We start from the raw sequence: 19718 nt of genomic DNA on the forward strand, positions 1-19718 counted from the left end.
TCATTCCAAATGTAACATTTAGGAACTGTGTGCTGATGTACTGTTTTTTCACGAGAGCAGAATAGGAGACCTCAAAAGCCCCAAACATCTCCTGCTCTCATTGTGTACAGATTAGAGCCTTTCCTGTGTTTGCTTGAACATCTCAACACCATCACAGCCAATATTTTCTCCAAAACAGGTCTTCTCATGATCGGCGTAATCATCGGCTCCAGAAAGGTTGGCATTAACCCGGACAACGTGGCCACGCCCATCGCTGCCAGCCTCGGAGACTTGATTACTCTGGCTTTACTTTCTGGCATCAGCACAGGACTCTACCATGAGCTGGGTGAGTGGAGGATTCTGGGTAATCTACTGATTTTGCAATTTATTGGTTGTGCCCTGTGGTAGAGTGTGCTCATGGTGGGAAAGGGAATGAAACATTCCCACTTTGGGCAGTTGTCATTGTTTAATGCTCCCAGATTTTTCTCAGAATTTCCTGGTTTGAAAAGGTATGACAGAAGACATCAATGTAAAATGAAGCACAGTGGTCGAGAAAGTTCCAGTTTGTGTTTTCTTGCAAGATAAAGATGAACAATAATAAATAAATAACCACATTTTAGCATCAAGTTTGGGAATAGTTCTGTTTTCTGAGGCTTTTTTAATGCAAGTGAACTTTAGTCAGCTCTGCCATGGCCGGTCCTAAGCCCAGATGAGAAAGGAGGAGGGTTGGATGAAGGACCAGCAACCCTTCTCCATAAAATCAAAACCCGCTACAGAAACGTTGGCAGGAGAACAATGTGAGAATTCTGTCCTGGATGAGGGCGGTACTTCACACAGAAAGCCCGGGAAGCCTCAGGACTGAACACCCTCCTCTCATCTAGAAACTCCATCAATATTGGAACATGGAACATAAAGACCATGTACCAAGTAGGGAAAAGTGCCCAAGCAACAGCAGAAATGAAAAATTATAAGCTTGAGGTTCTAGGAATTAGTGAGGCAAGATGGATACAATCAGGACAGAAAAGATTAATGAGTGGAGAGATGTTGCTGTATTCAGGCCATGAAGAGGATGATGCTGACCACACAGATGGTGTAGCGCTTGTGCTATCAAGCTCTGCACAAAAAGCGATGATAGATTGGAAGGTGCATGGACCAAGAATCATTGCAGCAAGTTTCAGAATGAAGAAAAATAAAATCAAAATGAATGTGATGCAATGTTATGCTCCAACAAATGACAGTGAGTATGAACGCAAAGAGTTCTATGATAGACTTCAAAATGTTTTAGACAAGTATTCAGAAAAAGATGTTACTATCATGATGGGTGACTTTAATGCAGAGATCGGGGGAGATAACGCCAAATATGATGAAGTAACAGGGATGCATTGTCATGGAGAAATGTTTGTAGATTCTTGTGCATTGAACAAGTTTGTTATTGGTGGCAGCATCTTCTCCCATAAAATGATTCACAAAGCAACATGGGTATCACCAGACCAGGTAATGGAAAACCAAACAGACTACATATGTATAAAGAAAAAGTTTAGAAGATTGCTCCTCGAGGGGCGGCATGGTGGTGTAGTGGTTAGCGCTGTCGCCTCGCAGCAAGAAGGTCCGGGTTCGAGCCCCGTGGCCGGCGAGGGCCTTTCTGTGCGGCGTTTGCATGTTCTCCCCGTGTCCACGCAGGTTTCCTCCGGGTGCGCCGGTTTCCCCCACAGTCCAAAGACATGCAGGTTAGGTTAACTGGCGACTCTAAATTGACCGTAGGTGTGAATGTGAGTGTGAATGGTTGTCTGTGTCTATGTGTCAGTCCTGTGATGACCTGGTGACTTGTCCAGGGTGTACCCCGCCTTTCGCCCGTAGTCAGCTGGGATAGGCTCCAGCTTGCCTGCGACCCTGTAGAACAGGATAAAGCGGCTAGAGACAATGAGATGAGATGAGATTGCTACTGAATGTGAGAGTATAAAGGGGAGTGGATATAGCATCTGACCACCTCCTACCATTTGCCAGACTGAAGCTGAAATTAAGGAAAAATCAGACGGAGACAACAGAAAGCAGACAAAAGTACACCGTGAGCTTGCTGAGAGACACATGAGATACAGAAAGAGTACAGATTGAAACTTTCTAACAAATTTGAAGGCCTGCAGGAACTGTTTGATGAGGAAACCAGCATTGGCAAACAATGGCAGGATATTAGAGATGCATTAACAGCAATATTTCAAGACGTACGGTGATGCAAGAAATTTCAACACAGAGAATGGATATCTACTGACACCATGCAAAAGGTCAAAGTAAGGAAAGAGAAGAAAGCAGCATTAATAAATAGTTGGACAAGAATGTCAAAAACAAGGGCACAGGAGGATTATGCAAACACCTGTAGAGAAGTGAGGAAGGGTACAAAGGCAGACAAGAGGAATTATATAGACAGCCTAGCAGAAGAAGCAGAAGGAAACAGAAATTTGAAGCAATTGTATAACGTCACCAGGAGGATGCCAGGCAAGAATATTAAGCCACAAAGACCAGTGAAGGATAAAGAAAGGAAACACCATTGTAACTAAAGAACAACTAAACAGGTGGATGGAACATTCTGACAAACTACTAAATAGACCGACACCACCAAATCCCCCTGATATTAATCCAGCAGAATTCGACCTACCAATCAATTGTGACAGGCCCAGCAGAGAAGAGATTAGGAAGGCTATACAGAAACCAAAGAACAACAAAGCAGCGGGCCAGACAACATTCCAGCAGAAGCACTAAAAGCTGATCAAGACAACACCATAGCACTGTTCTATCCACTCTTCAGTAAGATCTGGGAAGAGGAAGAAGTACCAGCAGACTGGAAAGAGGGTTATATCATCAAGCTCCCTAAAAAAGGAGACCTTAGCAATTGTTCCAGTGACAGAGGGATCCCTCTACTCTCTGTGTCAGGTAAAGTGTTCAACAGAATCATCTTGGGCAGAATGAAAGATGCAGTGGACCCCCAGCTAAGAGACCAACAAGCTGGATTTAGAAAGAACCGATCGTGTGTGGACCAGATTACCACTCTCCGTATTGTAATAGAGCAATCATTAGAGTGGAATTCTGCACTAGATACTAATTTTATTGACTATAAAAAGGCATTTGACATTGTGAATAGGGAGAAATTACACCCAAATGATTTTCCACCAGAGCAGAGCAACGTTTGTGTTTAGTCTCACTAGGTGTCTGATTTGGGGTTAGTGTTGTGTCGTGTTTGTGTACATATCCTTGCTCATTAGATGCTACTTTTCATACTTTGTATAAAAATAAAGCAGTTTCACAACTGACTTGCCCCGACCTAAACTTTTCTTGGTTATTTTGTTTCTCACAGATAACGTTTACGCCAATCCGCTAGTCTTCGTATTTTTCATTGCCTTGACGCCTATCTGGGTCCTGATCGCCCGACGAATCCCCTCCACCCGAGAAGTGCTGTACACAGGGTGGAAGCCTGAGATTATCGCCATGGTGATCAGCAGGTACAATAAAGAGCAATTCACACACCTGAGCTCTTTCATCTCCAACAAGTTGAAGATCCTAAAGTAATTTAAATCATTTTTTAGTGTTGAAGGCTTCATCCTGGACCAAACTCTGTCTAATCCCAACTATGCTGGAATGGCGGTGTTCACTCCGGTCTTCAGTGGTGAGCATTGAATCAGTATTATTCAGTTATTCTAGGTATTCCTGCAAAACACTCAATTCTAACACTTTAATAAGACTCATTTGGACAAAGCCAGAGGTATTTGACTGCTTTTGCAGAAGCACTTGTAAATGTGTTTCTTTAAAATGATTGTTCATGTTTATTGCAGTAATTGATTAAGGTTTTTAATAGTGTTCCCCTTTTAGACTAAATTAAACCTCGTTATTTAGATCTGAAAATGAGTCCATGAGGGAGAGTAAATGCTGTTTTGTTTTGTTTTTTGCCCTGTTGTAGGTGTGGGAATTAATCTGGTGGCGATCCAGGCCAGTCGCATCTCCACATACCTCCACATGACTGGCCTCCCCACTGCAGATGCAAATCCACCTCCACAGAAATGCCCCACACCCTGGAGCACGTTCTTCGGCTCAGGTAACAAAAGAAAACCATGATCGATCATGCCAACCTGTCCTGAACAGACCTTAAATCTGGCTAGTATGGGATGGATTGGAATGCCTAGGAATGTCAGTGACTCGAGATCTAGCTAGTAAATGTGATATACATTAAAAAAAAAATCGTGTCATAGTGTACAAAATTGCTTTGATTGTACAGATTTCACAGGATTTGCTTTAGGATCTGGAAAAAAGTGTATATACAACTGTACAGTGGCGCTTGAAAGTTTGTGAACCTTTTAGAATCTTCTGTATTTCTGCATAAATGTGACCTAAAACATCATCAGATTTTCACACAAGTCCTAAAAGTAGACGAGGAGAACCAAGTTAAACAAATGAGACAAAAATATTATACTTGGTTATTTATTTATTTATTGAGGAAAATGATCCAATATTACATACTGTATCTGTGAGTGGCAAAAGTATGTGAACCTTTGCTTTCAGTATCTGGTGTGACCCCCTTGTGCAGCAATAACTGCAACTAAACGTTTGCGGTAACTGTTGATCAGTCCTGCACACCGGCTTGGAGGAATTTTAGCCCATTCCTCCATACAGAACCGCTTCAATTCTGGGATGTTCGTGGGTTTCCTCACATGAACTGCTCACTTCAGGTCCTTCCACAACATTTCAATTGGATTAAGGTCAGGACTTTGACTTGGCCATTCCAAAACATTAACTTTATTCTTCTTTAACCATTCTTTGGTAGAACGACTTGTGTGCTTAGGGGCGTTGTCTTGCTGCATGACCCACCTTCGCTTGAGATTCAGTTCATGGACAGATGTCCTGACATTTTTCCTTTAGAATTCGCTCGTATAATTCAGAATTCATTGTTCTATCAATGATGGCAAGCCATCCTGGCCCAGATGCAGCAAAACAGGCCCAAACCATGATACTACCACCACCACCTTTCACAGATGGGATAAGGTTCTTATGCTGGAATGCAGTATTTTCCTTTCTCCGAACATAACGCTTCTCATTTAAACCAGAAAGTTCTATTTTGGTCTCAGTCCACAAAACATTTTTCCAATAGCCTTCTGGCTTGTCCACGTGATCTTTTGCAAACTGCAGACAAGCAGCAATGTTCTTTTTGGAGAGCAGTGTCTTTCTCCTTGCAATCCTGCCATGCACACCATTGTTGTTCAGTGTTCTCCTGATGGTGGACTCATGAACATTAACATTAGCCAATGTGAGAGAGGCCTTCGGTTGATTAGAAGTTACCCTGGGGTCCTTTGTGACCTCGCTGACTATTACACGCCTTGCTCTTGGAGTGATCTTTGTTAGTCGACCACTCCTGGGGAGGGTAACAATGGTCTTGAATTTCCTCCATTTGTACACAATCTGTCTGACTGTGGATTGGTGGAGTCCAAACTATTTAGAGATGGTTTTGTAACCTTTTCCAGCCTGATGAGCATCAACAACGCTTTTTCTGAGGTCCTCAGAAATCTCCTTTGTTCATGCCATGATACACTTCCACAAACATGTGTTATGAAGATCAGACTTTGATAGATCCCTGTTCTTTAAATAAAACAAGGTGCCCACTCACACCTGATTTCAATCAATGGGATGACAAACACCTGACTCTAATTTCACCTTCAAATTAACTGCTAATTCTAGAGGTTCACATACTTTTGCCACTCATAGATATGGAATATTGGATCAATTTCCTCAATAAATAAATGACAAAGTATAATATTTTTGTCTCATTTGTTTAACTGGGTTCTCTTTATCTACTTTTAGGATTTGTGTGAAAATCTGATGATGTTTTCGGTCATATTTATGCAGAAATATAGAAAATTCGAAAGGGTTCACAAACTTTCAAGCACCACTGTATATCCAGACCTGGAACACTATAGAAATAAAATAGACTGATATTCTGTTGTCACAGTAATGAGTAATGAATGACTTTTACAAAGTAAAAAAGTCTGTAAAATTAAATGGAAGTCTTTTAAATTAATTAACTGCAAGACAAGGTCGTATTTGTATTGTGTGTGATTGTACAAATGCAGTACCAGTCAAAAGTTTGGACACACCTTCTAATTCAGTGTTTTTTCTTTATTTTTATGAATTGAAAGTCAGTTCTTGTCTTAAAGTACTGATGGATGTTATTTCTCTTTACTTAGTTGAGCGGTTCTTGACATAATACTGTATGGACTACGACAGTTGTGGTGTTGAATAGGGCTGTATTATTATTTGTATTTTTCTTATTTACTGTTTGATCTTAAACGCATTATGAAGGGAAGAAACTCGTCCACTAATTAACTTTTGACGAGGCACACCTGTTAATTGAAAAGCATTCCAGGTGACTACCTCATGAAGCTGGTTATAATAATGCCAATAGTGTACAAAGCGTCATCAAGGTAAACACTGGATACATTTGAAGAATCTAAAATATGAAACATATATTTTTTAACACTTTTTCAAACACAATTCCGGATATGTCCCAGATGTTATTTCATAGTTTTAAGATACGATATTCCTTTATTGATCCCCGTAAGGGGAAATTCAGGTGTTGCAGCAGCTCAAATACAGAGTAAAATATAGCAACTTCCAGCTTGTCAGACCTGCTGCTGTCGTATTTACTCCATCGCCACAGGGCTTTCCTATTCTCCTCTCCTCACAAAGTGCCTTGCACAGTAAGGTAAGAAAAACGATGTCGTACCCCCATCGTGTTGTCTCTCTGGACCTCCAGACCTGATGCCAAGTGGTGCACAAAAAGTGCCATAGAACTGACGGATCTGGAAATTGCCCTGCAGTGATAACTGACTTGCCGAGTGGTGTCATCCGTTGGTCATCTGAGTGGCTCTTCCGCATGCCATCAGGTAGTGTGCCATTGACCCTGTTGGGCTCATTTGACACATTGCACTGAAAAGCACCCTGCTGCCAGCACCTTATTGGTGAAGTACTATTTAACCCATAGCTGGAACCCAGGCAGGTGCTACCACTCCGGGTCAGAGCGGACCTGGGAGCAATGGTGATTAAGGGGTAACTCCACTTTCCCCAATACTCAAGTCCTCCCGGACCTGAGACTCCCCACCGGTTGCAGTTTAAAGTCATACCCAGGATTTCCAATGTAGAAAATAGTCAAAATACAGAAAAAACTATGAATGAATAGGTGCTTTTGACTGTTACTGTATCTATCTATAATCCATCTGGTCTTTATTGGATTAAACACTATCACAACTTTATTAATTGAAGAATTCATGTACATTTGTAAAGATATGACCGCGACATCATGCTCTGAGAATAGGGAGCAACAGAAATCAAGATCGTGATTTATTTTCAATTAAGAAATGGTCTCAAGTTATCTTCTGAAAAACAGCCTTAAAGTGGCTATCCTGTGAACACTGTACATGAAATGTTAAAAATGACCTTGATATCCATCTGAAAATTCCACATATGATGCACAAAGTTTCCTCCTCTATTTCTCACAGGTGTGAATTCTCGTTCTGCCCGAGTGCTCCTCTTCCTTGTGATTCCCGGTCACCTTATTTTCCTATACACCATCAAATTGATACTGGGCGGACACACCACCCTCACCTTTGTCTTCATCGCTGTCTACCTGAACGCTGCCTTACTCCAGGTACACACACTAATTCATCAGTCATATAGTGGGGTGTAAAATATCTGTAATAAAAGAAAATACAGGTTTGTTGGATTTCTGAAATTATCGTACTTTGCCAATAAAATATCATTTTAAAATATGTTAACACTATCCTAATGTACTACACTAAACTACTATAATACTCCACTAGATTACTATAATACTATCCAATTCTATAACACTATATTACACTAAACTATGATAATGATACTGTGTCCTACAGTAAAATACTATAACACTACTAACTACTATAATACTACATTATTCTACCACACGACACGACATGATACTACACTAAAACATATAATACTACAATCCCGATTCCAAAAAAGTTGGGACAACGTACAAATTGTAAATAAAAACAGAATGCAATAATTTACAAATCTCAAAAACTGATATTGTATTCACAATAGAACGTAGACAACATATCAAATGTTGAAAGTGAGACATTTTGAAGCTTCATGCCAAATATTGGCTCATTTGAAATTTCATGACAGCAACACATCTCAAAAAAGTTGGGACAGGGGCAATAAGAGGCTGAAAAGTTAAAGGTACAAAAAAGGAACAGCTGGAGGACCAAATTGCAACTCATTAGGTCAATTGGCAATAGGTCATTAACATGACTGGGTATAAAAAGAGCATCTTGGAGTGGCAGCAGCTCTCAGAAGTAAAGATGGGAAGAGGATCACCAATCCCCCTAATTCTGCGCCGACAAATAGGGGAGCAATATCAGAAACGAGTTCGACAGTGTAAAACTGCCAAGAGTTTGAACATATCATCATCTACAGTGCATAATATCATCAAAAGATTCAGAGAATCTGGAAGAATCTCTGTGCGTAAGGGTCAAGGCTGGAAAACCATACTGGGTGCCCGTGATCTTCGGGCCCTTAGACGGCACTGCATCACATACAGGCATGCTTCTGTATTGGAAATCACAAAATGGGCTCAGGAATATTTCCAGAGAACATTATCTGTGAACACAATTCACCGTGCCATCCGCCGTTGCCAGCTAAAACTCTATAGTTCAAAGAAGAAGCCGTATCTAAACATGATCCAGAAGCGCAGACGTCTTCTCTGGGCCAAGGCTCATTTAAAATGGACTGTGGCAAAGTGCAAAACTGTTCTGTGGTCAGACGAATCAAAATTTGAAGTTCTTTATGGAAATCAGGGACGCCGTGTCATTCGGACTAAAGAGGAGAAGGACGACCCAAGTTGTTATCAGCGCTCAGTTCAGAAGCCTGCATCTCTGATGGTATGGGGTTGCATTAGTGCATGTGGCATGGGCATCTTACACATCTGGAAAGACACCTTCAATGCTGAAAGGTATATCCAGGTTCTAGAGCAACATATGCTCCCATCCAGACGACGTCTCTTTCAGGGAAGACCTTGCATTTTCCAACATGACAATGCCAAACCACGTACTGCATCAATTACAGCATCATGGCTGCGTAGAAGAAGGGTCCAGGTACTGAACTGGCCAGCCTGCAGTCCAGATCTTTCACCCATAGAAAACATTTGGCGCATCATAAAACGGAAGATACGACAAAAAAGACCTAAGACAGTTGAGCAACTAGAATCCTACATTAGACAAGAATAGGTTAACATTCCTATCCCTAAACGTGAGCAACTTGTCTCCTCAGCCCCCAGACGTTTACAGACTGTTGTAAAGAGAAAAGGGGATGTCTCACAGTGGTAAACATGGCCTTGTCCCAACTTTTTTGAGATGTGGTGTTGTCATGAAATTTAAAATCACCTAATTTTTCTCTTTAAATGATACATTTTCTCAGTTTAAACATTTGATATGTCATCTATGTTCTATTCTGAATAAAATATGGAATTTTGAAACTTCCACATCATTGCATTCCGTTTTTATTTACAATTTGTACTTTGTCCCAACCTTTTTGGAATCGGGGTTGTACTATATACTATACGAATCCGTGATTCAAGAGCACTGTGGTAGAGTAAAAACAACAGTATGTGGTGTTGATTTGGTGGTAACCCACCCACTTGTTTTCCTGCAGGTGGTGATCCTGCTGTATCTGGCTGACTTGATGGTGTACTGGATGTGGAAGAGAGGGATGGATCCTGATACCTTTTCCATTCCCTACCTAACAGCCCTTGGCGACTTGCTTGGCACGGGCTTCCTGGCCCTGTGCTTCTATATCCTCTGGATGATCGGCGATGGATCCATGGACATGGGAGACTGAACAGCTCTGCTGAACACTCATGGAAACCTCACGAGCCTTTATTTAATCAAAAAAAAAATCACAATGAAATCTGCAGTATTACGGCAAAAATAGCCACTATGATTATAATCATAAATCGTAATACTATTGCTGTAGCTCTGAAACACCTGATCTTGAGGTCCCTCTTTAACTTGGATTTCCAAATCCCTCCCATTTTGTGCATTGCCACCCATCCTTTTACGATTTTTGATGTATCTTTCTCACTACTGTCTGTCTATGAGCCTGGGTATTTGAAGTCACTTATTCTCATCAGTTCGTATTCATCTTGAGTCATGTTCTTGCGTTGGTTAAAAAGAATATCCATCCATCCATTATCCGTAGCCGCTTATCCTGTTCTACAGGGTCGCAGGCAAGCGATATATTGTAATATAATGTGCAATACCTCTCCTGCTGGTCCCTCCCCCCCCTTCCCCATATCTTATTCTTTTTATATTTGTATATTTATCTAGAAGTTTTTTCTCTATTTTCTATTCTCTATTTATCCTGTAATGATGCTGCTGGAATCTTAATTTCCCTGAGGGAACCCTCCCAAAGGGATCAATAAAGTTTAATCTAATCTAAGCTGGAGCCTATCCCAGCTGACCATGGGCGAGAGGTGGGGTACACCCTGGACAAGTCGCCAGGTCATCCAGGGATGTGATTGGCCAAGGACAAAAAAGCAGGAAAATATATAGACCCATAATGCGACACGGCAGCAGTGTGGTATGGTATAAACAGACAGTTTCAGAGAACTTTACCCATGAGATGTTATAATGACTCAGCACCCCGTTAATGGCCAAATGGATTTCAAGGTGAGCAGTTTAACTCCACACAGAAACACCCTTGCCGGCCACGTGGCTCGAACCCAGGACCTTCTTGCTGTGAGGCAACAGTGCTAACCACTACACCACTGTGCAGTCTAATAATAATAATAATTATTATTATTATTATTATTATTATTATATAATTATATCATATAATTATCATCATGATTATGAACAGGCCAAATCCTAAACGGCTCCTGGTTGGAGACGGAGTGCACTACTGTAGAAGCCTTTTTATACTTTCTATAGGGCGGTTTTGGAGAGAGCTCGGGGGCATTTGGGATTCAGTTAATTATTATTATTATTATTATTATTAATAACAAAAGAGCAGCTAGCTGCGGCTGAATCCCAAATGCCTCCCAGCTCTCTCCAAAACCGCCCTATAGAAAGTATAAAAAGGCTTCTACAGTAGTGCACTCCGTCTCCAACCAGGAGCCGTTTGGGATTCGGCCTGTTCATATGCATGCGTAATAGCGCTCGTTTATAGATGTGTTACTAACTAACTAACTAACTAACTAACTAACTAACTAACTACAATTTCCAGTGAAATCAAACTGGGACACACTTTAAAACTACTACATGGAAAACAAAACTGTTGATGAATTAACAAACTGATTAATTCCTAACTTCACTCGTATGTACTTATGGAAAGTATTAAATTAGTTTGCAAGCTAACAGTGTAATGTGTTTCTACATCCAGGCTGCTTTAGCACACACACACACAGCCATCATGGACTGAGAGAGAACACCCCCCCCACACACACACACACACTCAGACACTCACCCAGAAGTTTCTTCACCTCATCTTCACTCATGTAAACGTTGACACTCGGGTGGTTGTTATGGCTGTTGGTGCTGATTATCCCGCTGGGTCTGGCGAGGCACAGGGCCGCCTGAGCAGCAGGAACAGCACGCAGCCCCCGAGTGTCCTGAGGGCTGGAAGCGGCCGAGCGCGGAACTCCGTCTGGCGACCCTCAGCGCCCCGCGCCGCCTCCTTTTGCCCCAGCATCGCACCTTCACTCTTCCCTCACACTGCTTTAGCAAACCCTCAGGCTCTACCCTCATCCAAAACTTGAGTGGCCTCCAGTGGGCAGCATTCCTATAGTAGGTGTTGATAACGACGCTCACAAAAACCCCGCTCCATCTCCAGCCTGTTGTCCGGTGCTTCCTGGCCAAGCTAACCGTAACGCTAACGACGCCAGCTAGCTAGCTAACTTTGTTCAAGTTTTCAAGACTCGGGTCACATAAAGGTTACTCTCGCGTTATGCATAATGGGCTTTTTTTTAATTATTATTGGTACCGCTTAACCTAGGGTAGGTTATTATGCGCACGCGTGGCTCATTGGAGTTGCCTATGGATAATGTGGTAATGTATCCCCCCCCCAAAAAAAAACGAATTTGCATGATTCACGAGGGTCGCATTTTTATGCCTGAAAATCCGGAATTCCGGAAAAATCCAGAAGAATCACGTCCTCGGTCATCACAGGGCCAACACAGAGACAAACAACCATTCACACTCACATTCACACCTACAGTCAATTTAGGGCTACCAATTATCCTAACCTGCACGTCTTTGGACTGTGGGGGAAACCGAAGCACCCAGAGGAAACCCACGCGGACACGGGGAGAACATGCAAATTCCAGACAGAAAGGCCCTCACCGGCCGCTGGGCTCGAACCCAGGACCTTCTTGCTGTGAGGCGACAGTGTTGACGACTACACCACCGTGCCGCCCTTAAAAAGAATATATTTGGGGGGAGGGGTCATTAAGAAAGCAAACCAATCAGTTTTGCAGCTTTCTCAACATTTTACTCATTTAGAAAACTAGTGTTGCTGAAAGTGATACTGACACGAAGAGTCTCCTTGGTATCATTTTATAGATTTTAACACAAACTTTCAAATTTCGATGTAATCACAAGGTGTGGAGATGAAAACTTCTCATCTCATCTCATCTCATCATCTCTAGCCGCTTTATCCTGTTCTACAGGGTCGCAGGCAAGCTGGAGCCTATCCCAGCTGACTACGGGCGAAAGGCGGGGTACACCCTGGACAAGTCGCCAGGTCATCACAGGGCTGACACATAGACACAGACAACCATTCACACTCACATTCACACCTACGGTCAATTTAGAGTCACCAGTTAACCTAACCTGCATGTCTTTGGACTGTGGGAGAAACTGGAGCACCCGGAGGAAACCCACGCGGACACGGGGAGAACATGCAAACTCCGCACAGAAAGGCCCTCGCCGGCCACGGGGCTCAAACCCGGACCTTCTTGCTGTGAGGCGACAGCGCTAACCACTACACCACCGTGCCGCCCCTTGTCTTATCCCATTTTAGCTTATTTTCTATTCTCTTACTGTATTTAATTGTACTTGAAGGTCTGTTTATAGTGTGTTTCTTCCTCCATCCATTCACCCCAACACACTACAATTATTGCCATTTTTGCACCATAACTTCTAAATTTGTCTCATGCCTGTTTGTCTAAAGGAAAAACAAACTATTGCTAGACTCAATCTAAAATACTTAACGTTCCTCATGAAACAGCTTTTCTTTCAGCGCGACCGCAATGCATGATGGTATATATTGCTTGATTAGTGACCCTCTGTTGTACACACTGAGCTCTATAATAAACTCTGAAGAGCTCATAGGCTCATCAGAGTGAAGCCATCTGGCCGCCATCTTCCCACTTGCATAGAGTGTATTTGGCTTATGCGTTAAATCATCATATCCGATCAAATTTGCCCCAAGAAAAGTATCCCCTGACTTTTCCCCCCTTTCTTTACCTCCTCTTATTTTCTCAACTTTACCCCCATTCCTTACATATCTTTATAGCGCTCTCCTTCAGTGTTTAGTTTTTTTCCCTTTTCCAGTTCAGTCTCTGATAATTTTTTTGAACGGCTCTTTTCCTACTGTAGCGCCCCCTGTCACCCCTGGCTATATGTACCGAGGTGCTCTCCCTGAGTTATTTTAAAGTGCTGGTCTAAGGAAAATTACATCATAAAATCCCAGGTTTTCTGTATATGATATGCTCAAATAGGTTGTAAAGTTCACCGATAAATAAAAAATTGATTTGAATTTTTTTTTTGCATCTGTAAATTACATAATTTGTGCATGAATAATTACTCAAACTTCCACTGGAAAAAATGAGTCGATTCCCAATTAATGTATCAGATCACGTGACACCAGTCCACAATTAATTATCGACACCTTTGTCCAGTTATTGATACCATTCCCCAATTATCGACATCCAGATGATTATTTATTTAAAAAATAACCGGTATGTGGTATTAAGTTAACAAAACATAGGTTTTATTTAAAATTTGTTTTACATAGACTTATATTTAGTACAAAATATATTTTATATAAATATATTGATGTCAGTAAAAACATATCCATGATCTTTCCACCTGCTTACCTGCGATGATAACGTCCAGGTTTTCCTCAAATTGATGATCATGCTAAAAAAAAATTCCATCCCAGGTAACGAGCTGTGTCATCAGACAACAAGATCAAAGGGCGATTGGGGGGGGGGGTCCATTCTGGTTGATTAACCAATTATAACTGTTGTCACTGAAACTCACCTTTGTAAAATTTGTTTTTTATTGGTAAATCTGAAAAGGCATCGATAATTTTAGCCGCTGCTCTATAATTATTTTTATGGAGATTATTTTATACCAACACAAAGTCTGTACAGCACTTCATTTCTGTTTAAGACATTTGTTGAAACCGGATTATTTTCTCATGTTATTTGCCATTTTCATTTCATTCTCAGGTCTTAACAGTATTTACTGGTCACATAATTCACTGTCACAATATTCATGCAGCTTGCGATCAATAAATACTGTTAGGACATGACTGTGAGAATGAAGTGAAAATGGCAAATAACCTGAGAAAATAATTCTGTTTCAACAACTGTCCTGAACAGAAAAGAAGTATTGTACAGATTTTGGTCTGGTTGGTGGATGGGTAGGAAAGAAAGACATCTACGAAAGAGAAAGATACACTGTACAGTATAAGAGATAAGTGAACTAATCTTCACTGAAATAACTATAGTCGTAAAAGAGCCATTAAAAAAAAAACAATTAGATCCTGATGAGAAAATATTTTAAAATAAACCACGAGGCTTTCATTAGGAAGTGATATATATATATATATATATATATATATATATATATATATATATATATATATATATAATTTTTTTTTCTAGTAAGTCAACACATACAAAATAACTCTTTTTTTTTTTGGATGAGGTTCTTTTATTCTTCCATATAATGCAGAGAAACTCAGACACAGATTTAGATTTATACTGTATTTACTCATTCGGCTGACGCTTTTACCCAAAGCAGCTTCCAGTTTAAGGATCTGAGGATGTTCCTGAAAGACTCTGGGATTTGGACTTTAGATCAACATCTAACCAAAGTTTTAACCCCTTCACAGCACTTCCCTGGATAAAGTATGGTAGATGACTCTCTCAGCAGGAGATGAGGAGGGGGTTTATGGTGTTTCGGTGATGTGAGTTCACATCTCGCCACACGTGAACATCTCCCTCCACACACACCAGCTCGCCGGAGACCAGTTGCTGACACAGAGCGTCCATGACCTGGAAGACGGGAATCAGTTCTGTATCAAAGACAAACGTTAGGTTATTTATGCACTTCATGTTCTGTTCACTATTTAGTTATGTGCAAAAGTTTGTACACCCTCAGCAAAAAAATATATCATCTTTGTTTAGGGTGTTTTTCAGTTTGAATGTTTTTGCTGACAACTGGTAAAACAGATCTACATTTTCCTTTCTTAAAACACAGAAACCACGGGGATGCAAATTTTTGCACTCAGCTATGCAATAAATAGCTTATTGTCTCACAGTATGATCTCTTAATTTCAAACTCAATAACTCATTTTAATTCTCCAGATATAAAATACTGAAAATAATTTTCTTTAACCTATATGATATAAAACTAAAGGAATTACAGTTTAATAATAAATTAAATAATAATTAAATTATATTGAAATGATTTTTAAAAGACTGTTGCTGACCTTGGCCTTTTGTGTTGCACAGATCTAGCGTGTTCAGCAGAATTTTACCCAGCGTTCTCCGCGAGATTCTCTGGCAGGACAAACAAAAAAGATTTTCTTGAGTTTTTTTCTTATTATTGACAAAACTGGTCTGATAATTTGATTAGGAGCAGTGAAGCGCACAGAATACTGAATACTAAACTGTACAGAATACTGAGATGTTTGGAATACTGACGTGTACAGAGTACTGACATCTACGGAATACAGAAGTGTTTGGAATGCTGCACTCATCCATTAAAACAAGAAACGGTTTTACATGGTATTATTACATTTTGTACTTTAAAAAGTTAAATGTTCTTTCACTTAATGAGGTCGAAGTGTGGTTTTTTTTCTTTAAAACTATTGGTCCACATTTTAACTATGAACATGTATTGTGTTAGTTGGATATATTTTAAATATACTTGAATATGGGACATTCCACCGAATGGGTGCCATTTTCTTGTTGTACCACTCCCAAATTAAACTTAATTTGTGATATCTTTTCAACACTGATTATAATAACACATATTTAACTATTCAAGATGTGTATTGGTCAACCTCAGGCTACGTTACAAAGTTTGGAAGTCAAAGATGGCTGCATTTTTTTCAGTCTTGTTACCAAAACTCTGAAAGTAACAGGACTGAGTTTTTAGCCTAGGATTAGCTAATACATGGAATTAAGCCACATGGCGTCATCGCTAATAGCATGACCACACTTAGCACATTCTAGTGATTTACCAAAAATCTGTATTTTTAAAATAAACAAATATCATCTAAGAAATAATTTAAGTAACAGGACAGTATGTTGACATTGACCTTATCAGTCAAAATTAAAAAATCATCAAATATACAGAAAAGTAAATGAGAGAACTAACTTTTGGTCTTCCCATGGCCTTCAGAAGACACAACTGATGTAACTTACTGTTGAGCATGTGATTTATGGAATGTTCCAAATGTGTCAGATGGGGTAATATGTTTGGGTAAGAGGACTGAGTGAAAACCCAGGGACACGACTAAAATGTGTATTTTAACCAAGATATTGTGGATTTCTTATGAAAAAAATATATTTAAACCATGGATAGGATATGGAGTCACACAACAGTGCAAAAGAAATACTGTTTCTGAAGGATTTTAATCATAATATTTCATAGTTAAGTATAAAGTTAGAGTGTGGGGACAGGTAACACATGCTATTTTTCAGTGTTTTAGGTAGTTTTTATTAATGCTTACAATTATATATCTTAAATTTGAAATCAGATCAATATGCAGGACATTCTGCGTAATAAGGAAATCTATTTTAAAGTACATTTTTATGTGCATTTATACATATAATTTTCTAGGGACGGAAATGACACCGATTCAGTGGAATGGCTCATATATTTTGTATCTGTTTATAGCTTTAGTTTATAATGTATGCTTTCAAATGTAAATCAATTTTTTTTAAAGGTGTCATTGCATCGTTTTTTCATTAATTGTGCGGTGGTCTCTAGTATGAATGAATGCCCTGTGAGCTGGTTTTGGTGAAAAAAAATGCTGTGGTTCTCCTGTTTCAGGCTGTTCTAGTTTGGTGGAGGAGTGGGTGGGGAGAGAACGACAGGATTTCAGCTCTTACTCATTAATATTCATGACATGTAAACATATTGCTTCTGATTGGCTAACAGCACTGTGACGCTCCCTCCAGTGGGTTATGGGCAAGGCCATGACTACTAATTTTCGAAGTGACGCTAGTTTGTAGGACTTTTTCTGATTTGCTCGTTTTTCCGTCTATTTTCTTTCATAGGCTGATACAGGGAATGGGGGTAGAAGAACATTTTCACGTGCAGCATGCATATGCAACTCGGAGTGACCTATGGTATTTCAAAAAGAGCAAGTATTAAACGGTTTGTCGTGGAATGACACCTTTAAGTCATTACGAATTTGAACAAGTTCACGATCATCACGCAGCGCAGTAAAATGTTCTGACCACTAGATGGAGGTGTAGCGCTATTAATAATATAAGTGGCCTTTAAGTATAAACTTGTATAAACGTTTCATTCTGTCATGATTTAAAGTTGAAAATTGCTCGTTTCTTTCTCACAGACCTCTCATTATCATACTATGTCTTGAAGCTGCAGCAGTAAGAACAGAGCGTCCATCAGTTTCTCCTCCAGGAAGGAAAGATTAAAGGACCCATGGCATGGTGGTTTGTTGATGCTTTAAACGGGCTCATGGAGGTTTCTGGATGTTATATCCGCAGCCTTTCTCGAAATGAACCCTCGGCACATAGATATAGCCTCCTGGGAGAAAGCCCCATTTCAGCCCTTTTCCCAGTGCGTCGTTTTGCTAACGAGAAGCATGGAGGCGGGGAAGGGTAGAGGGTGGGGGCGGGCCATGGGGGGAGGGGGAGGGGCTTGACCAAGCTGCGGGCATGCTACCTGTGTGTGAACAGTAGCAATGGCAGGTCAAGCAATAGTCCAAGCTTTCGCTTTTGGCCCAGAGTCCGACCCCGAAGCAGAAGCGCAAGCAGTTGAACAAACTGTAAATCACTGACTTCAGCAGGACATCAAACATAAGCTCATAAGTTACAGTCAATTTCCAGACTAAACTCAGTTTAACAGAGCATGCTGCATGCTTTTTGGTTTTGTAGCACAGAGTACCTGGCTATCTGCAGGAAGCGGTTAGCTGCACAGCTAATGTAGCCATTGCAAGGCTAACGCACCGATTTTAAAACACGGCAAAACGACTTAACAGTTATACACTTACTTGTTCGGTGTTTGTGGCTGATGCGGCAGGGATGCTTGGTACGGACCCAGGCTTCAGTGACAGTTGATGTGCAAAACCTGCCCTGTACTGTCCCAAGTTGTGGAAACATTCATCAGGAAAATGCTTCCGACAAACATACACCGTCTTAGGTAGACTCGACGGCGTATTATTGGAGTAAATAAAATTAAGCCACTGTGTCTTCAGGGGCTCTCCCGTCGGCAGTAAAAACAGACTCCTTTCTGTGTTGTCACATCCATGTACAGCGCAATTTCCATGTTTCGCTCGCTTAGGTGGTGTCATGTTGTTGTGTCCTCTATGGTCTCCTCACTACAAAATTGAAGTGACGTATCTATGGTGGCAACTTTTGAGCTGGGCGGGCAATCCATACAGTGGGTGGGAATCCAGAGGGGGGGTGTGGGGATCATCTCCCTTGCTGACGTAGTAAAGGGAAGAGCCTATCAACGTGCCATTTTGACGCGCCATTCTCAAATGTTGACAAAGGGTGGGCATAGTTTGGTTTACACATTATGACATTTCTAGCCACTGGGGTGACTTAAGAAGGTCAGAGGAACTCATTTTAACGTTAGAAAACCTCAGAAAGTGAAAATTTCATGCCATGGGACCTTTAACTTGCTCCTTATCAACCATCTGACCCTTTTTTTTCCTCTCAATTTTACAACAGTGCCAAACTCACTTACGGTTTACTTCCATTCACAATGTGATTCCGTCCCCCTTATCATGTCCAACTTGTTTTCTTTTTGGTTTCATTTTGTCAAAGGAAAGTAAAAGAGACAACAATTCCAACTCTTAAAACTGCAGATCAGGTAATGGGTTATAACCACACTGTGGCAGCGGGGGCGTGGTCAAGCATCGGTCTGTGACAGGAGGGTGGAGCCGGGGAAGGTGAGTGGCAGATTCGCTACACCTGACTGTAATTAACCTGTGTTTTGTGTGTGTTTCCCCAGTAAACCGCTCCCTATTTTAGGAGGCTGAGAGAGCGCAGAGGGAGCGCGACCCGGGATTGGAGGCTGAGTGTGTGTCTGTGAATAGTTAGACTGAAAAGTTTACTAATAAATACGTTGTCACTACCTCCAAACGTTGTCCTGCCGTCCTCTGTGCTCCACCCACGCATTGTCCGCGCTACAGTGGTGCCGAAACCCGGGAAAAGGTGGAGCACCAGTGCTGCA

General features: G+C 40.9%; 2 protein-coding genes across 4 annotated transcripts in view; one reads left to right on the forward strand and one right to left on the reverse strand.

The window, feature by feature from the left end:
• Positions 1-9888, forward strand: part of LOC132874340 (solute carrier family 41 member 1-like) — a 30818-nt gene extending 20930 nt beyond the window's left edge. Inside the window, exons 4-10 of the mRNA XM_060910447.1 lie at positions 179-325; positions 388-390; positions 3326-3470; positions 3555-3634; positions 3926-4060; positions 7512-7660; positions 9703-9888. Coding sequence (XP_060766430.1) covers positions 179-325; positions 388-390; positions 3326-3470; positions 3555-3634; positions 3926-4060; positions 7512-7660; positions 9703-9888 — 845 coding nt within the window. The remainder of the gene's footprint in view (positions 1-178; positions 326-387; positions 391-3325; positions 3471-3554; positions 3635-3925; positions 4061-7511; positions 7661-9702) is intronic.
• Positions 9889-14990: 5102 nt separating this feature from the next.
• si:ch211-112f3.4 (EF-hand and coiled-coil domain-containing protein 1) overlaps positions 14991-19718 on the reverse strand; it is a 28383-nt gene continuing 23655 nt past the window's right edge. The window contains exons 6-7 of one of the 3 annotated variants that reach the window (XM_060910666.1): positions 15772-15841; positions 14991-15334 (exon numbers count right to left, since the gene is read on the reverse strand). In XM_060910666.1, coding sequence (XP_060766649.1) covers positions 15138-15334; positions 15772-15841 — 267 coding nt within the window. In that variant the 3' untranslated portion in view covers positions 14991-15137. Of the gene's footprint in view, positions 15355-15771; positions 15842-19718 lie in introns of all 3 variants that reach the window. The other 2 variants (XM_060910667.1, XM_060910668.1) reach the window with 2 other exon arrangements.

This window comes from Neoarius graeffei, chromosome 26 (genome assembly GCF_027579695.1).
Source record: "Neoarius graeffei isolate fNeoGra1 chromosome 26, fNeoGra1.pri, whole genome shotgun sequence".
NCBI classification, from domain to species: Eukaryota; Metazoa; Chordata; class Actinopteri; order Siluriformes; family Ariidae; genus Neoarius; species Neoarius graeffei.